The sequence below is a fragment of the Plecotus auritus genome, assembly GCF_963455305.1.
Source record: "Plecotus auritus genome assembly, chromosome: 6".
NCBI classification, from domain to species: Eukaryota; Metazoa; Chordata; class Mammalia; order Chiroptera; family Vespertilionidae; genus Plecotus; species Plecotus auritus.
The window spans coordinates 99,942,606-99,959,376 of record NC_137773.1 but is presented as its reverse complement, the minus strand read 5'-3'; the positions used below and the strand labels follow the sequence as shown (position 1 = coordinate 99,959,376).

Genomic DNA, 16,771 nt, shown 5'->3' with positions numbered 1-16,771 from the left:
ATCTTCTGAAATTTACTTCTGGATCTTGTCGCTTCCTAAGCTCACGATTTCCCCTGATTGTGACCAGGGTGCATAAACTGTCTTGTCTCCTGCTTTTTATCCCTTCACATCATTTCGTGTTTGAATTTTCATATATTGGTGCAATCCTCATCCTTGTCATTTTTAATAGTGAGGTGGCTTTCTGTGGCTTATCTGTCTGAGCCATTCCCCTCTCGCTGGCGGGGTAAGGACGCAAGGCCCGGAGCGTCTTCCTCCCTGAATTTTACCGTCGTTCCTTTTCCGAGTGGCTCTTGCTGAAGTGCTCCTGCCCTGGCTTTTTTGTGTGGGTTAGTCATACCCTTTGTGGGTTTGGGTTTTGGTCTGTGTCCTTTCCAGTGTGTGCTTTCTGGTTGCTTTGAACTTGACAGAGAACATCATATCAAACAGAGAGTGAAGCTAAATAGTAGTCATGTGTTCTCTTATAAGTGACAGAGACTCAATTAGCTTAAGAAAAATTAAAAAGGAATTTGTTAGTTCCCAATAAAAGAGAGAAAGGGGCAGGAGAGTATCCCAGGACTCTAATACAAAGGGGTCTCTTCTCTCTCTCTCTCTCTCTCTCTCTCTCTCTCTCTCTCTCTCTCTCTCTCTCTCTGCTTCTCTCTTCAGTGTAGCTACTTATTTGTATTGTACCTTAAGGCTGGAACTTGGTTCCTGTTTCTCTGGGCTCACACCTATGCAGTCTCATAGCCAGAAAGAAGGATGCTCTCCCATGCCTGCTCCACCAGCAAGACTTCAGGGAAGGGCCCTGTCTGGCCCAGCCTGTATCATTCTTCTCCCTGGACCAGTCAGTGTGGCTGGGAAAAGAATTGTGTGGTTTGTGCTGCCTGGGTCATGTGTCCACCTGCAGCCAAGGAGGGTGGGATGCTATGGTTGACAGCCTGGCTGGAGGAGGAAGTCCCCAGCTCACTCCAAGGGGAGCAGCTCTTCTGAGCAGAAAGAATAAGTTCCCGTGTGCACTGTCGGGATGCACAGGAGGGAAGGAAGCCAGTTGGTACCTCATGCCATGAAGCGAGTGGTGGCAGTGTCCTAGAGGAGGCAGGAAAGGATGGAGGACAGGCTGTCCACAGTGAGCCCCGGAGGTGTCAGAAAACAGCTGCGTGGGTGAAATGCACCTTCCCCTTTCACAGTGTCACGGACACTGAACCCACTTAACGAGGCCCTGCACTGCTGACGGGCCCTCAGGCAGCCGTTCCAGAGGCACGTGGGCCTAGTAAAGCCGTTTGCTCTGCATCCCCATAAATTGTCTGGGAAGCCGTGATGAGTGATTTGCTCTTCTTGGGAGCCCTTTCTTGCCTCCACGCAATATTGCACTGCCCTATTGGTTTGCGTGAGGCCGTGCTGGTGGCTACCCTGGAAGCATTGTGAGCAGCGGGGGCTCCTGGCCGCAGAGCCGGAGAAAGGACCCTGTCCTCACGGGGAGGTGCCTGGCCCGGGTATGCTGGCTGCGGGATATGCACGTGTGTCCTTCCTCTTGGAGCGACCCTATCTTCACAGTGACATCATCCACTCTGTCTACTTTATGGGGTTGTTCAGAATTAAATGAGAGAGCAGTGTTCGGCACATAGTAGGTTCTCAGTAAACATTAGCTCCCTTTCCTCTTTCTCCATTTCTCCAACCAGTAGAACACTGGTTTCCTAAAAAGTTGGAACTTTGCGAAATTGACAGTAACTTAAGACCAAACAGCCATGTGTTGGCCAGCATTGGAATGTTTGGGGGTTCTGTGGGAGCAATTCACCCTAATTTTATATGAGGCCAGACAGATTTGAGAAAGTGTATGTGTTTGGGTACAATCTGGATTAAGGGGGTGTCTCACTGATAACTGGTACTTGTACTTTCTCTTGACTAAGACCAAAGCATGGAACTGAGAGGCATGTCCAAGTGTAGCTGTGTCTGTGTGGGGTCAGGTATGTGTGTGTGTGTGTGTGTGTGTGTGTCTGTGTGTAGGGGTGTGTGTGTGTGTGTGTGTGTGTGTGTGTTTAGGTGTGTGTGTATAAACAAGCGTACTCTTTGCCATGTAACCATGAGCTATGGCCTGAAGCTTCACTTTCTGGCCTGGAGCAGTGGCTGTGAAAGCTGAGACCAGCTCTGCAGCCTGTGCCGCGGCCACGTCCCCGGCGGCACTTGCCTCCAGGTCACCTGGGGGGCTGGGCAAAGCACAGATGGCTGGGCCCTGCTCTGGATGTCAGAGCTGCTAGGTCTGGGGTGGGGCCCGATAATGTGCATTTCTATCAATTTCCCAGTTGACGCCTTGGTCTTCGGACCACACTTTGAGAATCGCTGACCTGTAGGAAGTCTACGCACCCCTGCACCCCATCTGCATGATTTCTGCTGTGAGGGTCGGTCTTCACACATCTTGACTTTGCAGGAGCAAATCTGCCCATCAAACAGGATTGTGGAGTATAACAAATAAGATACAGGATACCTCGTTACATTTCAATTCCAGATAGACAATGGAATACTGGTTAATGTAAGCATGATCCAAATATGGCACGGGACACACTTACACTAAAAAGGTGTATTATTGCTTATCTGAAATTCAAATTAGATGGGTGTCCTGTATTTAATCTGGCAATTGTTTAATCAAATTGGGGGTCAAATGTCCCTCTCCGACTCTCTGCTGATTTCCTGTGATTGAATAGGCTACAGCTGCTGATGAAACAAGCCCACAGAGGGTTTGTGTTTTGGATAGACCCACCTGCTGCCCCGCGCTCACTTGGCAGTCTTTGCTTGATCTCGGCGAGATGTACTTGGCTTGTGTTCATATTGATTCTCTTGCTGGCTCTCTGCTTTTCTCGCTTCGTGGTCTGCTTGTCTTTCTCTCTCTCCTGCTTTCTTTTATGCCATCTCTCTTATGGGGGCTCTGAAAGGAAGACATCTGAGAAGCGATGGGGCTGATCCAGGAAGGCCTGTCCTGGCAGGGAGAGCAGAGTCCATGAGATAGGTGACCAAGGGCGCCTGCAGGGAGAGTGGCACCTGGCCCAGCAATGGTGCAGAGATCCCAGCTGGCTCGCCATGCATGTGCAAGGATATCATTGACTTGGGTCTGCACCTACCAGGGCTGGTATGTGTTGTGGTTGGAGTCGAGCATGTCATGGCTTGAGGGAAATTGACACCATGTGCTCTCGTGTTGACAGAGTGCTCCGGCTGCCGGGGACTTCAGTGTGTCTTGCGGGGAGGAGAGGACCTGAGCAATCAATGGCCTCCTGGAGACTTGGATGGGACAGCCTCCTAAATGGCCCCATTTGCCACTCTCGCTTGCCAAGGCTGCCTGCTCTCCCCGCCCCCTCTTGTCATCTGCTGGTCTTGGGCCTGCTCCCCCTCCCTGTGCTCTGGATAGAGCTGTGGCCTGCCATGACGGAAGTAGGCCATGGCCTCGGGAGCAAGGCAGCCCTTCCGTATTGGTCACCCTGGGGCCCAGTGCACAGTGCCTGGCTTCGGAGGCCTGCCTCCTCCTCCTGTGTCCTCAGCCTGGCAGGGAAAGTGATGTGGGGGCAGGAAGACATCGCTCACCTGTTGTCCAGCAGGGCGCCTGGCGCCTGGAGGTGAGGGAGGGGTGAGGGAACTGTCTCCCTGTTCACACTGCTTGCATGGGACCCACATCCACCGTGGCAGGTAACAGGTGTCTTTTTCTTTTATCAGACACAGGGAAAGCTGCTCCCGCTGTGTACTTGCCCGTGGCAGGCACAGTGCTGGGACGAGGCGCCCGGGTGGAGGGGAGATAAGGGTGATTGATGCCTCTTCTCTGTGCCCACGTCTCTCAGGCTCCTGTGAGGGAGGGGGGCTGGCATGGCTCACCCATTGGGTAACTGGGGACACTGAGCACAGGCCGCATCACGGACAAGGGATGGGCAGAGCGTGGCCTGGTGGCAGACCTTCTCCTCTGCAGCAGCGGGATTGCCCACCCCTCCTCATTGAGAGGCTGGGAGGCTCCCTCACCTTCAGGGGGGCCCTCGGGTCTGCTTAGTGGGCAGTTGCTCCCACAGGACCCTGTCCCCATTCGCTGGGAATTCCTTCCTGATATTGCAGGGACAGGCATGCCATTCCCACCCTCAGTCTCTTGGTCATGTGGCAGGCGCTCAGCACATGTTCAGAGAAAGGATGGGTAGATATCTACCACCGCATCCAGACCCAAGGGGTTTGGATGAAGAAATCAGTAGGGTCTGTCCCTTGGGAATGTGGGTTCCAGTTGGAGAGACCAACAGGGCAACAACAGTAGATGTCTATACAATTAAGTATTTACTTGCTTGGTCCATATGTTGTCTGCAGCTGGAATACAGAGGTGGAGGTGGTCAGAAAGGACTTCATAGGGCAGGACGGCAGGGGGACACTGGGGAAGCAGCAGGAGGGAGCCAGGCCCTACTTGTGATCAAATGGCATTGGACAGACTCCTGTGTTTTGGCTAAGAGATGGTATTTGGGTGCCTCCTGGGCAGGAAGGAGATGGGGGCCCCCGGCTCTGCTTGTGATCCCTGCAGAGCTGGGGTCCGCCCGATGCTGCTTGCCTGCGGGCCTCCTCAGTGCTGGGGCCTTACCATGTCCCCCCTCTGGAGGAGACACTTGGCCAAAGCTAACAACATGGTGTTGGAAGGTGCTGTGTGAGTTTTGTGTGGCTGCTGTAATGAAGTGCCACAACCTGGGTGGCCTAAGACAAAGTTATTCTCCAACAGTTCTGGAGGTATCCTCAGGGCCAGGCCCCCCTACAGGCTTGCGGGAGAATCTGTCCCATGCCTTTCTCTTGCATTCGGTGTTGCCAGCACCCCTGGTGTCCTGAGCTTGTGGGCGCATCCTGGCAGCCCCTGCCTCCGTCTGCATGTGCTGCATGTCTGTGTCTCTTCTCCTCTTCTTTCTTTTCTTTTTTTAAAATAGATTTTATTGACTTTTTACAGAGAGGAAGGGAGAGGGAGAGTCAGAAACATCAATGATAGAGAAACATCAGTCAGCTGCCTCCTGCACCCCCCTCCCCCACTGGGGATGTGCCCGCAACCAAGGTATATGCCCTTGACCGGAATCGAACCTGGGACCCTTGAGTCTGCAGGCCGATGGTCTATCCACTGAGCCAAACTGGTCAGGGCTCTTCTCTTCTAATGAGGACACCAGTCATTGGATTGAGGGCGCACCTACTTCATTATTATCTCATCTTGGTTACATCTGCAAAGAACTTATTTCCAAATAGGGTCACATTCACAGGTACCAGGGATTTGGGTGACACAATTCAACCCACAGCCGGTGCTTAGAGGTTGTGTTTGCCTCCAGATCCCCTGAACCTATTAAAGTCCCTGTCCCCTCTCAGGTCCCTGAAGGTCTGGGGTGTGGGCAGGGGCCACCCCTCTCACCCTCTCATAGCTCCCGCCTCATTTGCTGGGTGGTGGGGTGGACAGCCACTGGTCTTCCATGTGATATGAAGTCTTGTCCTGTGGGGGCTGGAGGCTGGGTTGGAAAAGCTGCTTTTCCCTGCTTGGGGGCTGGGTGGTGAGGAGCTAGAGGGCGTATTTATGGGCAGGAGGGAGGTGGAGATAACCTCGGGTCCCATTCTTTTCCTGCGAAAGACAGAATATGTTTCCAGCGCTGCAGAACGCTGGGTCTGGAAGGGCGTTGAGGGCTTCTGCACAGGAGCAGGGGACCTGCCAGCTGGGCACCCGCCCTGTTGAAGTCTGGGATGCAGGCCCGGCTCCCTGAGCAGCTCGGGACCTTGGGCTTCGCCGAGGTTCGGCTTCCTCCTCTGTAAACTGGGACGAGCATACAACTGCGTGCGAGATCTCAGATTCTTTGTGAGGGTTCCGTGATAAAGGGTGGCCATGAACATCTTTTCTGAGATCGTTTTTTTTTTTTTTTTTTTTTTTTTTAAATAAATATTTATTGTTCAGATTATTACAGGTGTTCCTCTTTTTTTCCCCCATAGCTTCCCTCCACCTGATTCCCAACCCCACCCCATGCCCTTACCCCCCTCCACTGTCTTCATCCATAGGTGTAAGCTTTTTGTCCAATCTCTTCCCACACCCCTCACACCCCCTCCCACCTGAGAATTGTCAGTCCACTCCCTTTCTATGTCCCTGATTCTATTATATTCACCAGTCCATTCTGTTCTTCAGATTTTTTATTCACTTGATTTTTAGATTCACTTGTTGGTAGGTATGTATTTGATGTCATTTTGTTGTTCATAATTTTTATCTTTACCTTTTTCTTCTTCTTCCTCTTCTTAAAGAACACCCTTCAGCATTTCATGTAATCCTGGTTTGGTGGTGATGAACTCCTTTAGCTTTTTCTTGTCTGTGAAGCTCTTTATCTGACCTTCAACTCTGAATGATAGCTTTGCTGGGTAGAGTAATCTTGGTTGTAGGTTCTTGCTGTTCATCACTTTGAATATTTGTTGCCACTCCCTTCTGGCCTGCATAGTTTCTGCCGAGAAATCAGCTGACAGTCGTATGGGTGCTCCCTTGTAGGTAACTAACTGTTTTTCTCTTGCTGCTTTCAAGATTCTCTCTTTGTCTTTTGCCCTTGGCATTTTAATTATGATGTGTCTTGGTGTGGTCCTCTTTGGATTCCTCTTGTATGGGGTTCTGTGTGCTTCCTGAACTTGTAAGTCTATTTCTTTCACCAGGTAGGGAAAGTTTTCTGTCATTATTTCTTCTAATAGGTTTTCAATATTTTGCTCTTTCTCTTCTTCTGGCACCCCAAAAATTCGGATGTTGGTACGCTTAAAGTTGTCCCAGAGGCTCCTTACACTATCTTCATATTTTTGGATTTTTTCTTTTTGTTTTTCTGGTTGGGTGTTTTTTGTTTCCTCATATTTCAGATCTTTGGTTTGATTCTTGGGGTAAGTTGATCTACAGTTGAGTTTCTGTATATTCTTTATTTCAGACAGTGTATGCTTAATTTCTGACTGGTCCTTTTCCATTTTTTTGGTATTCTCATTAAGATCCTTAAAGGTCTCACTAAGATCCTCAGCGGTTTTTAGAAGATTCTTGAGTAACCTTATAAATGTGGTTCTGAACTCTATGTCGTCGAGTAGTTTGCTTTCTTCCATTTCTCTCATTCGTGACATGTTTCTTGGTCTCCGCATTTTGTTGCTTCCTTGTGTTGATGGAGTGGCTTTGTGTGATAGGTGACCTATAGGGGCCAGTAGCTCAGCCTCCACAATCACTTGAGGTGGACGCCTTTGGTACACCCCTTTGTGGGCTGAGTGCAAAGTCTTGGTGTAGTTAAGCCTTGATTGCTGTTGGTACACTGGGAGGAATTGACCTCCAGGCCAATTGGCTGTGAGGATCCTCTGTGTCTATAATGGAAGAACTGCTGCGCTGGAGACACGCTTATGGTGCAGGACTTGTTTCAGTGGGGCTTTGGTGCTCACTGAGTCTGCCTCTTGAATGTGTCACTTATGGATGTGAGGAGTTGAAATCTGGTGTCTCACACTGACCACTAGGTACACTGGCTTCTGGATCTCCAATGGGGTGCAGGTCAGCTACTGTCCGAGGCCACCCAGCAGGCGCTACAGCGAGAACTGCAGTTTTCTCCTCTTTGCTTGGGGTTTGGAGGTTTTGGAGCTCTCTGACCCGGGCTGCAAGTTTGCTAGGTTAAGCTGCAATAGGGCAGACCATTCATATGCTAAAGCCGCTGCTTGGAGCTTGGGTGGGTTCGTAGGTTGTGCAGGGCGGGGTCTCAGGGTGTGACTAGGCTAGGGCGTGGCAAACAGCGATGGCTGCCAGTAAGCCGGCTCTGTGGCTCTGAGTCTCAGACCGTGTCCCTGCGTCCCGCGCCCAGCACAGTAAACAATTATTCCTGCATGCAGCCCTGCAAGCAAGCCTCCCTCACTTTCCGACCCCACGGCAGACAGTCCAGCTTCTCCCCGTAGGAGTTTGGGTCCCCTGCGTTTCCCCAGAAACTGGAGTTCGGAGTAACCGGGAGCTTATCTCCCTTCGGGTTGAAAACAGCAGTGCTCCTGATTGGTGCGTCTCCGTACCTCAGCTTTTCCGCGCTTGTGCACCCCTCAATGCTGTTTGCTCTTTCCTTCTAGTTGTAGAACTTCCACTCAGCCAGCTTTCCCGTGGTTCTGGGTGATAGACGTTTTGTCTTTTAGTTGTAGTTTTGAAATTGTTGTGCGAGGCAGCAGTTTAGGTGTTTACCTACGCCGCCATCTTGGATCCTCCCTGGGAGAATAATTTGAGATCGTTTTTTATTGTGGTAAATTATACGTTACATAGAAGTTACCCTTGCGTCCATTTCTCAGTGCCCAGTGTGTGGCACAAAGTGCATTCACACTGTTGTGCAACCATCACCGCCATTCATTTCCAGAGCTTTTTCATTTTCTCAAACTCTAGAAATGGCTTTTAAACCAGAACTATGGATTCAGAGGAGCTCTACACTCCACCACAGAAAGGTCAGATTTCGCCTGGGATAAGGAGAGAGAGAACTACATAACCAGACATCCGGAGAAGAGAGACCATGGGGAGACAAAGAAACAGCCCGCATATAAACCAGGAACTAAGAGCATGTTTTATTCATTTGATAAACAAGGAAACTCAGTCCCTGAGAAGCAAGGACTCACCTAAAGTCCCTGTGATCAAGGGGCACAGCTGATGTGAGAATGCCCCACCTCCCGCACTCGCTGCCTCTGCAGGCTGCAGGGTGAGGGCAGAGCTTCCCTCTCCCAGCCCCCACCCCCAGGACCCTGGGGCCCCAGGCAAACCCAAATTTGTCCTGTGGTAGGACCCACACAGCCGCTTCTGTGAGGGTGGTGCTCTCAGTCTATCCTGGTCTGTCTGTCTGTTTCTCTCTCTCCTCCGTCCTCAAATGGCACAGAGTCTGGTGGAGAACCTGGGGGGCTGAACTCAGGGTGAGCTTTGGGATGACCTTATGAGGGACCTCACCATGTGGAAAGAACTGGGATAGGAAGTCAAGGGCTGGGTTCTGGTCCTTCTGTGGTGATCCCACTGAGCACGTATCTGTTGAGGTCCTACTGTGTGCCATCATTGGGAACATAGTGGTGAACAAGACCTATTACTCTTTTTTTTAAAAAAATATTTTATTGATTTTTTTTTTACAGAGAGGAAGGGAGAGGGATAGAGAGTTAGAAACATCGATCAGCTGCCTCCTGCACACCCACTACTGGGGATGTGCCCACAACCAAGGTACATGCCCTTGACCGGAATCGAACCTGGGACCTTTCAGTCCACAGGCCGACACTCTGTCTACTGAGCCAAACTGGTTAGGGCAAGACCTATTACTCTAGCTTGCAGCTGCTGTGAGACAAATGATATGTGGTGACCACGCGGCAAAGGGAGTGACGGGGAGGGGAGGGGAGGGGAGGCGGGGCCAGCCAGGCTGATGTGACAGCCTGTGTCAGGGCGCTGGGCTTGAAGGAAGAAGGAGCGGGAATCGCTGTGGTGCTCTGGCTCCATGGGACCCTCCGCACTGGGGGACAGACCTGGTCAGACAGCGCCTGCCTCCTGGAGGCTCAGGGCCGAGGGAGCACAGGGCCCTGTGCACAGTTCAGAAGTGGAGTCACCGGTGCCGACAGAGAGGAATGGGCAACAGCAGGGGAAGAGGCTAATTCTACTGGGTGGGATCTGGAAGCTGGTGGCTGTGCTCTGGTTTGGTGAAGAAGAGATGGGTGAGCAATGCCCTCCGGGTATCTCACCCCAAGGGGACTCTTGTTCCTCCCTGGGGCAACTCCTTGGACCTCACCACCTCCTGTGAGGTAACTAGGGCAGGGTTCACATGCCCATTCTGCAGGTGGAAGAGGGATGTGTGGAGGGACTTGGCGGGTCAACGGAAGTGCAGCCAAGCGGGAGGTGGCACCCACTTTCCTGCCTTGTCCCGCGCATTTTTGGTGCACTCATTGCGGGTTCCCTGTTGCTCTGACTGAACCATCCATCCGGAGTCGATGAACCTCAACGGTGTGGCCTCCAGGAGCCCTCTCCTCTGGGAGCTCTCAGCCGCGAGCCCCAGGCTCAGTGGCTCGTGTTCCTCCTCTCCCTCTCCCTGGCTCCCTCCAGCCCAGGAAGCTGGGAGAAACCCCTGTGCCGCAGAGGAGGCAGGAGGGAAGGCAGCCACGCTAATTTGTTCTCTCCATGCATCTTCTCCCAACACCAGGTCCCGGCTGGCGGACTTCCACGCCAATTGTCACGCCTCCTACCAGACGCTCACCAGCTGTCCGGCCGACAATTACCAGGCGTGTCTGGGCTCCTATGCGGGCATGATTGGTAAGCCACCCCTTGCCCGGGCTCACGGTGATGCCCAGCTGCCCAGTGGGAAGGGGCCGAGGCCCAGCTCCAGCCAGTGGGTGGACACCTGAGCTCGCCTTTCTTGGTGGCGGTTTCGGATAGAGCTGCGGTGGGAAACCAGAGGCCAGGCTGGCTGTTTCATGGGGGTGGAGGGCCCGAGGAACTTACAAGGATTTCGACATAAGAAGAAAAAGGAACATTGATTGCAGGATCTGACATCGCAGGTGCCGTGCTGAGCAGTTGACTGTCTAATTCTCCTAACAGCACTTTCTAGGGAGGTGCTGGGAAGTGGAGATGCTGCATATGGGGAAACTGAGGCTTAGGGAAGTGGAGTAATGTGCACAGGTTCACCTGCTAATAAATGTTGGCACTGGGACCAGGCCCAGGATGTGAGCCCAGTCGCATGAACTCCAGAACACACTCTGCTTGGGGGCCAGGAGAAAGCACGGGCCAAGCTCTCGGGGTGGGGATGGGGGCGGGGGGCATCCCCACACCCTCTGCTCCCTGCTGACCCCGTGGTTCCCTGGAATAGTAACACTCAGAGTTTGGACTGTGAGTTGGGATGTATGTGTGTTTGGGGGCAGGTGGGAAGGAGGACGGCTTCCAAGCCTTTTATCTTGGGGTCTGGGGTCTGGGGGCCCAGAAAGGAGGTCTCACTGCTCCCCTCTCTTTGCCTCCCTTTCTCCCTGTCCAGGATTTGACATGACGCCCAACTACGTGGACTCCAGCCCCACTGGCATCGTGGTGTCCCCCTGGTGCAGCTGTCGGGGGAGTGGGAACCTGGAGGAGGAGTGTGAGAAGTTCCTCAGGGACTTCACCGAGAACCCCTGCCTTCGTAAGCCACCCCCCACCCAAGTTCCCCCAGCAGTCCCTCCCACCCTCATCCCAAAGGGGCCCTGAGGCTGCCTGAGCCATGCCCTTCCTCCTCCATCGGGACAGCCAGTGACCTGTGAGGCTGTTCCAGCAGGGTGTCACCTGCGGAGGCGGTGGCTGGGCTCTCCGAGTCACACCGGAGCTGTCGTGGGCCAGCCTCAGTTCACCACTGGAGGCCGTGAGCCTGTGTCAAGTCAGGGCTGAAGGTTTCTGGTCTATTATGCTGACAGCTTCAGATAGGTCCTCTGGGACAGCCCCATGGTGAGGCCCTTGGTTGTCGGTCTCTTCTCCCTTTGGGATCGATTTTTAAGGATCCATTGGAATCAGTGACTTTTTTTCAAGTTATCAAACTCCTAATCCAAAGGCTGGAGAACAAGGTGAGCCACAAGCTCTGTCTGCCTCCATCTCTTCAGACTGACACCTCTGCTACCCACACCCACCTGAGAGTCCCTCCCTCTCTCTCCCCCTCTCCCCCTCATTCTTCCTTCTGTCCATCTGTCCATGCTGCCTTTCTGTATGGCCCTGGAAACTCAGAGAAACAAGTTGCAGTGCCTGTCATGGGCAGCTTGCAGCCAGACCGAGGTCCATGTGGTCGCAGTTCGGGGGAAACGTGCTGGGGAAAGGCCTGCATAGAGCTCTCCTGGAGCCCAGGGTGAGATGCCCAGCTCAGCCTGCAGTAGGGAGCCCCTGGAGGCTCCTCAGAGGCAACCCTCTGAGGGACAGGGCCATTGGTCAGCTGGAGCAGCAGGGAGGGCATGCCTGTCCACTTGGGCAGAGTGAGTTGTGAGAACCACAGACCACGGAGCCTTGCTACAGAGCATGGGGTTGCCTGGAGTTGTCTGGGCAGGAGGGGGGTCCCCCTCCCAAAGGGGATCCTGTGGTCCCCACTGGTGTTGGTGCCACATCCATTTGCAGCAAGGGTTCGGGATCTGAAGAAGGAGCCGTGCACAAATGAAAACACTAGACAAGAAATATGAATTTAGAAGGCATGGGGCCAGGTGGAAACTTCCCTCTAGTGGAGAAGCTCTCTGAAGCCCTGGACCTGTTAGCTTTTATTCAATTCTAGATATAGAAAACCTGTAGTGGATAGACTGTCTCAAAGGTCAGTAAAAAGATCAGTAAAGATTTACTTTGAGACTATTAGGTCAGGAAATTGCTTCGAGCCACCACTATCTCCTATCTCGACAGAACAATCGGTGCATAGCTTTAGCCCTTGCTAAAGCTCAAGGTTCATCAGCCTTCCGAGTTCCATGTTGCACTTTCATGATAGTGTTTGACAATGGATGGCTTCCCACAGTTGGGGTGGTGGTGTGGGCCACTGCAGGGGCAGCACCTGGTTCCGGGGTCAGATCTGCATTTCAGAGGTTCATTCTCTGGTCCGGTGTGGAGGGGTGAGGTAGGGATGTGGTTCTGACCAGTGACCCACAGAGGATCCACTCATAGAGAGAGGATAGTGATGGCTGAGGACCTGAGCAGGGTTAGCAAGGGTGGAGGGGAGAGAGCTTTAGGAGGTGGGCTCAAACAGCAGCAAGTGGGTGGTTAGGGAGGCAAACGGGGGGGTTTGGGTAGGGAGAGATGAAACCTTCCAGATTGGAAACACGGGAAAACAGTGTGGACACGGAAGGGAGTGGTGCCTATTTCAGGTGTAGACATGATGAGCTTGAGGACGTGGAGGTGGGAATTTCTTTAGGCATTTGGTTAGAGGGTTAAGTCTTGGGGACAGTTTTGTCCAAGAGGTTCCATTAATTTAGTCCTCAGTGAGTTAATGCTAACTAATGGTGTGGGAGTCTGTGAGGCCACTCAGGGATGAAGGCGAGTCTGGGGCCCATGGAATGCCAGCGGTGGGGACCTAGAAGCACCTGAGGTGGCAAAGGAGCCTGGAGAACCAGTGCCTGGGGGGCTGGGGTGGCGGAGCTCTGAAGCGGGCATGTCTGCAGCACTGAATGCCACTGGGAAGAGGGTGCTGGCTGCCCTGGGCATGGCCTTCTCCTCCCTCCAGGCTTCCCACGCTTCCCAGCCCTTCCTCACCACCTATGTTTCTTTCTATTCTGGTCTCTTGTCTTTTTAATCTCCCTCTTGCTATTTTCTTCTCCACATGGGGGACCTCATATCTGAAGGGGAGCTTCGGTGCAGTTGAGTCTAGACGACCTGCACCGTGTCCTCGGCTCTGGGCTGTGACAGGGAACATACTGGCTGAGATGGCGAGGGGCAGAAGTGACGGAGGTGCCCTTGATTCTCTGCGTCTACCTGCTCTCTCCCTCCACAGGGAACGCCATCCAGGCCTTTGGCAACGGCACAGATGTGAACCTGTCCCCCCAAAATCCCTCATTCCCAGCCACCCAGGCCCCTAGGGTGGAGAAAACACCTTCTTTGCCAGATGATCTCAGTGACAGCACCAACCTGGGGACCAGCGTCATCACCACCTGCACATCTGTCGAGGTGAGGGGACGTGGTTTTGCCGCTGGGGAATGGAGCCAGGGCGGCTGAGGGCCTGGGGAAGCACCATGCTGTCAGAGGCGGGTGTGGGAAGTTAGCCAACGGGTGCACTGGTTCCTCCCTTTGGATCAGGGACCCAGGTAGGGAGGAATTGGTGGGGGCTAGTTGCCCATGTATTCATTCATGAGGCATTCACTTTGCAAGTAGCCAGCTCTATCACAGGATTGTACCAGGTAGCAGGGGGTGCAGGAGAAATGGAATGGTTACCGTGTATCAGCCATCTGCTCCTTCCCAAGCATGAGCCAGTAGCTCTCCCTACTTCATTGAATTTTCACACAGAGAGGTGGTTCTTATTTTACAGGACCTGACCCAGAAGGCCCAGGCAACCTGCCCAGCTATCACAGCTAGTTAGAGGTGGCATAATATTTCACCTACATCTGAGTCCAGGACCCATGATGATCATTTCTTTGCCTGTCTATCGTCCGTTCATCCATCCAACATGGGTTATGTACTCAGTCTGTGTCCTTATGTGAGATGCTAGAGAGATGCTGGTGAATGAGTTTGACGTGAGCCTGGGTTTTGTGGTCCTTATTGTGTTGTCCAAGGTCAAACAGTCTAACAACCATTAGATATGGTCTGCGGTCAGGGTCACGACGGGACACAGGTGGCACTGTGGAGGTACACCATAGGGCGCCCCACTTAACTTCTCTCTCTGCTGACCTACTGTCATGTCACACTTGTGCTACAGTAGATTCTTTGCTTATTAGGTTGGTTCTAGTCAAAACACACACACACACACAAAACCACGCACACTCAATGACACACTCACATACACTCATGCCTTCTCTCTCTCTCTCTCTGACATACACACACACACACAACCATGTACACTCACTGACACACTCTCCCATACACTCATGCCTACTCACACACACACTTTCACTCTCTCTCTCACACTCACACACAGACACACATACCTGGAACAAAGAGTCTAAAGTAGGAAAGAATGCAGAATTCCATGGGGAGCAGAGGAGGGAGGGATCAGTGAGGTGGTGGGTGGGTGGCATAGGGATGTTTCAGGCAGGAGTTGGGATTAGAATGGCCAAGAAGGTGGGTGGGGTGTGAAGTGTAGCCATGGTGGGGGGCGTTGGGAGCACAACCTGAGCACAGGTGTGGGAGGCAAGGGAAACAGACATGGCTGTGTGCCAGTGGAGACACCAGTCTGAATGGGCTGGGCTGGTGGGATGAGCAGTGGGTGGGCATTCACTACAGAGTTTCATTCATGAAGATGGGTGAGTTCTGGAGAGCTGGTGCACAGCAGTGGGACTGTTGCTGACGGTATTATATAGTGCGCTTGAAATTTGCTAAGAGAATAGACCTTAGACCTTATTTGTTCTCACACAAGAAAAACCAGGAAAATGGTAAAGGTGTGAAGTGATGGACATATTGATGGGCTTGTGGTGAAGATTTAATAGCCTATATCATGTCATCAGGTGTACAAATTAAATTTACAGGGTGGGGCAAAAGTAGGTTTACAGTTGTGAGTACATAAAAGTTTATTCTTGTATTATCTATTAATTATTGTATTATTTTCCATACAAACAACTATAAACCTACTTTTGTCCCACCTTGTATGCAATTTTTGATGGTCATGTATAATCTCAATCAAGCTGGGGAAAAAAAAAAACGGTGCCAGGATGAGATGTGAGCAGGAACTGGGCCTAGTGGAGGCATTCAGTTCCCCAGTGCCCACTGCACCACAGGGGCCGGTGCTGGGGCCATCCTGGGTGGGAAGCCCACACTCTTCCCTGTCCAGTGGGCTGCCCTGTGTGGTGACAGCTGACCTCCACGTGCCTTCATGCCAGGCTCAGTGTGGGCCTTCTGTGCCCCGCTCCCCTCCATTAGGCCCCGCTCCTGATTTGGGCCGAGCTGCCATGCCACCCTTGGACGGTTCCTAATTACTCTGAGCGGACTTGAGCGGTGGCCGGTGGGGGCTCAGGGCCTGCTGCACAGGCAGTCGCCAGCTCAATTTCATGCTAGAGTGGCAGGCAGCTCACCATCAGGGCTGTGCCACCTGTCAGGTGGCCATGCTCAGAGGTGGCCCACATGTCCCTCCAGGCACCATCTGCCTCCATGGTCCACGCTTCCACCCCCTAGCCCATCGGGGTGGGCTCGCCCATGGAGATGCTGTCTCAGCAAGCGGCTCTTGCTGTGGTTGACCATAGGTGTGGGAAGTTCAAAGCCGTGGCTCCTGCCCCACCACAGCCTACTCAGTGCCTGAGGACTACGACTCCCCTTCCCCCCATTTCACCTTAGAGGTTTGCTGAATCGTGTTCTGGTTTCTTCTCACCCGAGCCTGATTTTCTGCAGCTTCCCCATCTGGGGGCTTGTCTTACCCTTGGTTTGACCCAAATAAGAGGTGATGTACGTGACCGGGCCTGTACATTGAGGAACACTATAGTGGGCGTGATGCGTCCCAGACGCTCCAGAGGCTGTCTGGCAGGGGCCCCAAGGCCTGGCCCCATGCCCCTGCACTCTGGGGGTCTGCTAATTCTGCCCCTCTGGGCAGGACAGCTGGGGACAGCTCCTGGGAGGAAAGGGAGAGAAGCAGGCCTTCAGAGACTGCCCACCCACTGTCACCCTGGTTTCTTCTCACTGAAGCTGAGGGGAGAGGCTCCTGGTTCTATTTTAATAACAGTCTTTTAAATGAGCACCTACTGTGTGGGAGTGCAGGTGAATACATGCCCTCACCTCGCGGGAGGCTGTGGGTGCTTTGTCTCTTCCCTAGCCTGTACCCCCTCCCTCCGCTTGGAAGGGCTCCATGGTGGCCGATGTGGGGTCCTTGGGAAAGACAACAACCCATGGCTACAGAAGGGAGTCCCTGGGTGAGGACAGAGACAGGAAGCTGTGGTTGGGGTGGGAGGGTGGGAGGGAGGGGGAAGGAAGGAGGAAGGGAAGGGGGAGGCCCTGCACTCCAGACACCCCCATCCTCCTCCCCATCCACAGACCTGGGTCCTGGGAGAAGCCTTAGGGACCCTTTAGTGACCAGACATGGCAGCCAGTTGGGGACCCCATATGAATGAGTGGATGTGAGGTTCAGATGGCACTCTGAGATCTCCTTCTTAAGGACGGAAGCCCAGTGAGGACAGTAACTTGTCCCCAGTCCCCAGTCCCCAGTCCCCAGTTCCCAGTCTCTGGGGCAGT

The 16,771-nt window shown here is 53.0% G+C and overlaps 1 protein-coding gene across 3 annotated transcripts in view; it reads left to right on the top strand.

Moving 5' to 3' along the window:
- Positions 1 to 16,771, top strand: part of GFRA2 (GDNF family receptor alpha 2) — a 97,960-nt gene that overhangs the window by 71,366 nt on the left and 9,823 nt on the right. For all 3 annotated transcript variants that reach the window (XM_080672655.1, XM_080672657.1, XM_080672656.1), the window contains 3 exons: positions 10,128 to 10,237; positions 10,953 to 11,093; positions 13,398 to 13,570. In XM_080672655.1, the coding sequence (XP_080528781.1) occupies positions 10,128 to 10,237; positions 10,953 to 11,093; positions 13,398 to 13,570 (424 nt within the window). The remainder of the gene's footprint in view (positions 1 to 10,127; positions 10,238 to 10,952; positions 11,094 to 13,397; positions 13,571 to 16,771) is intronic.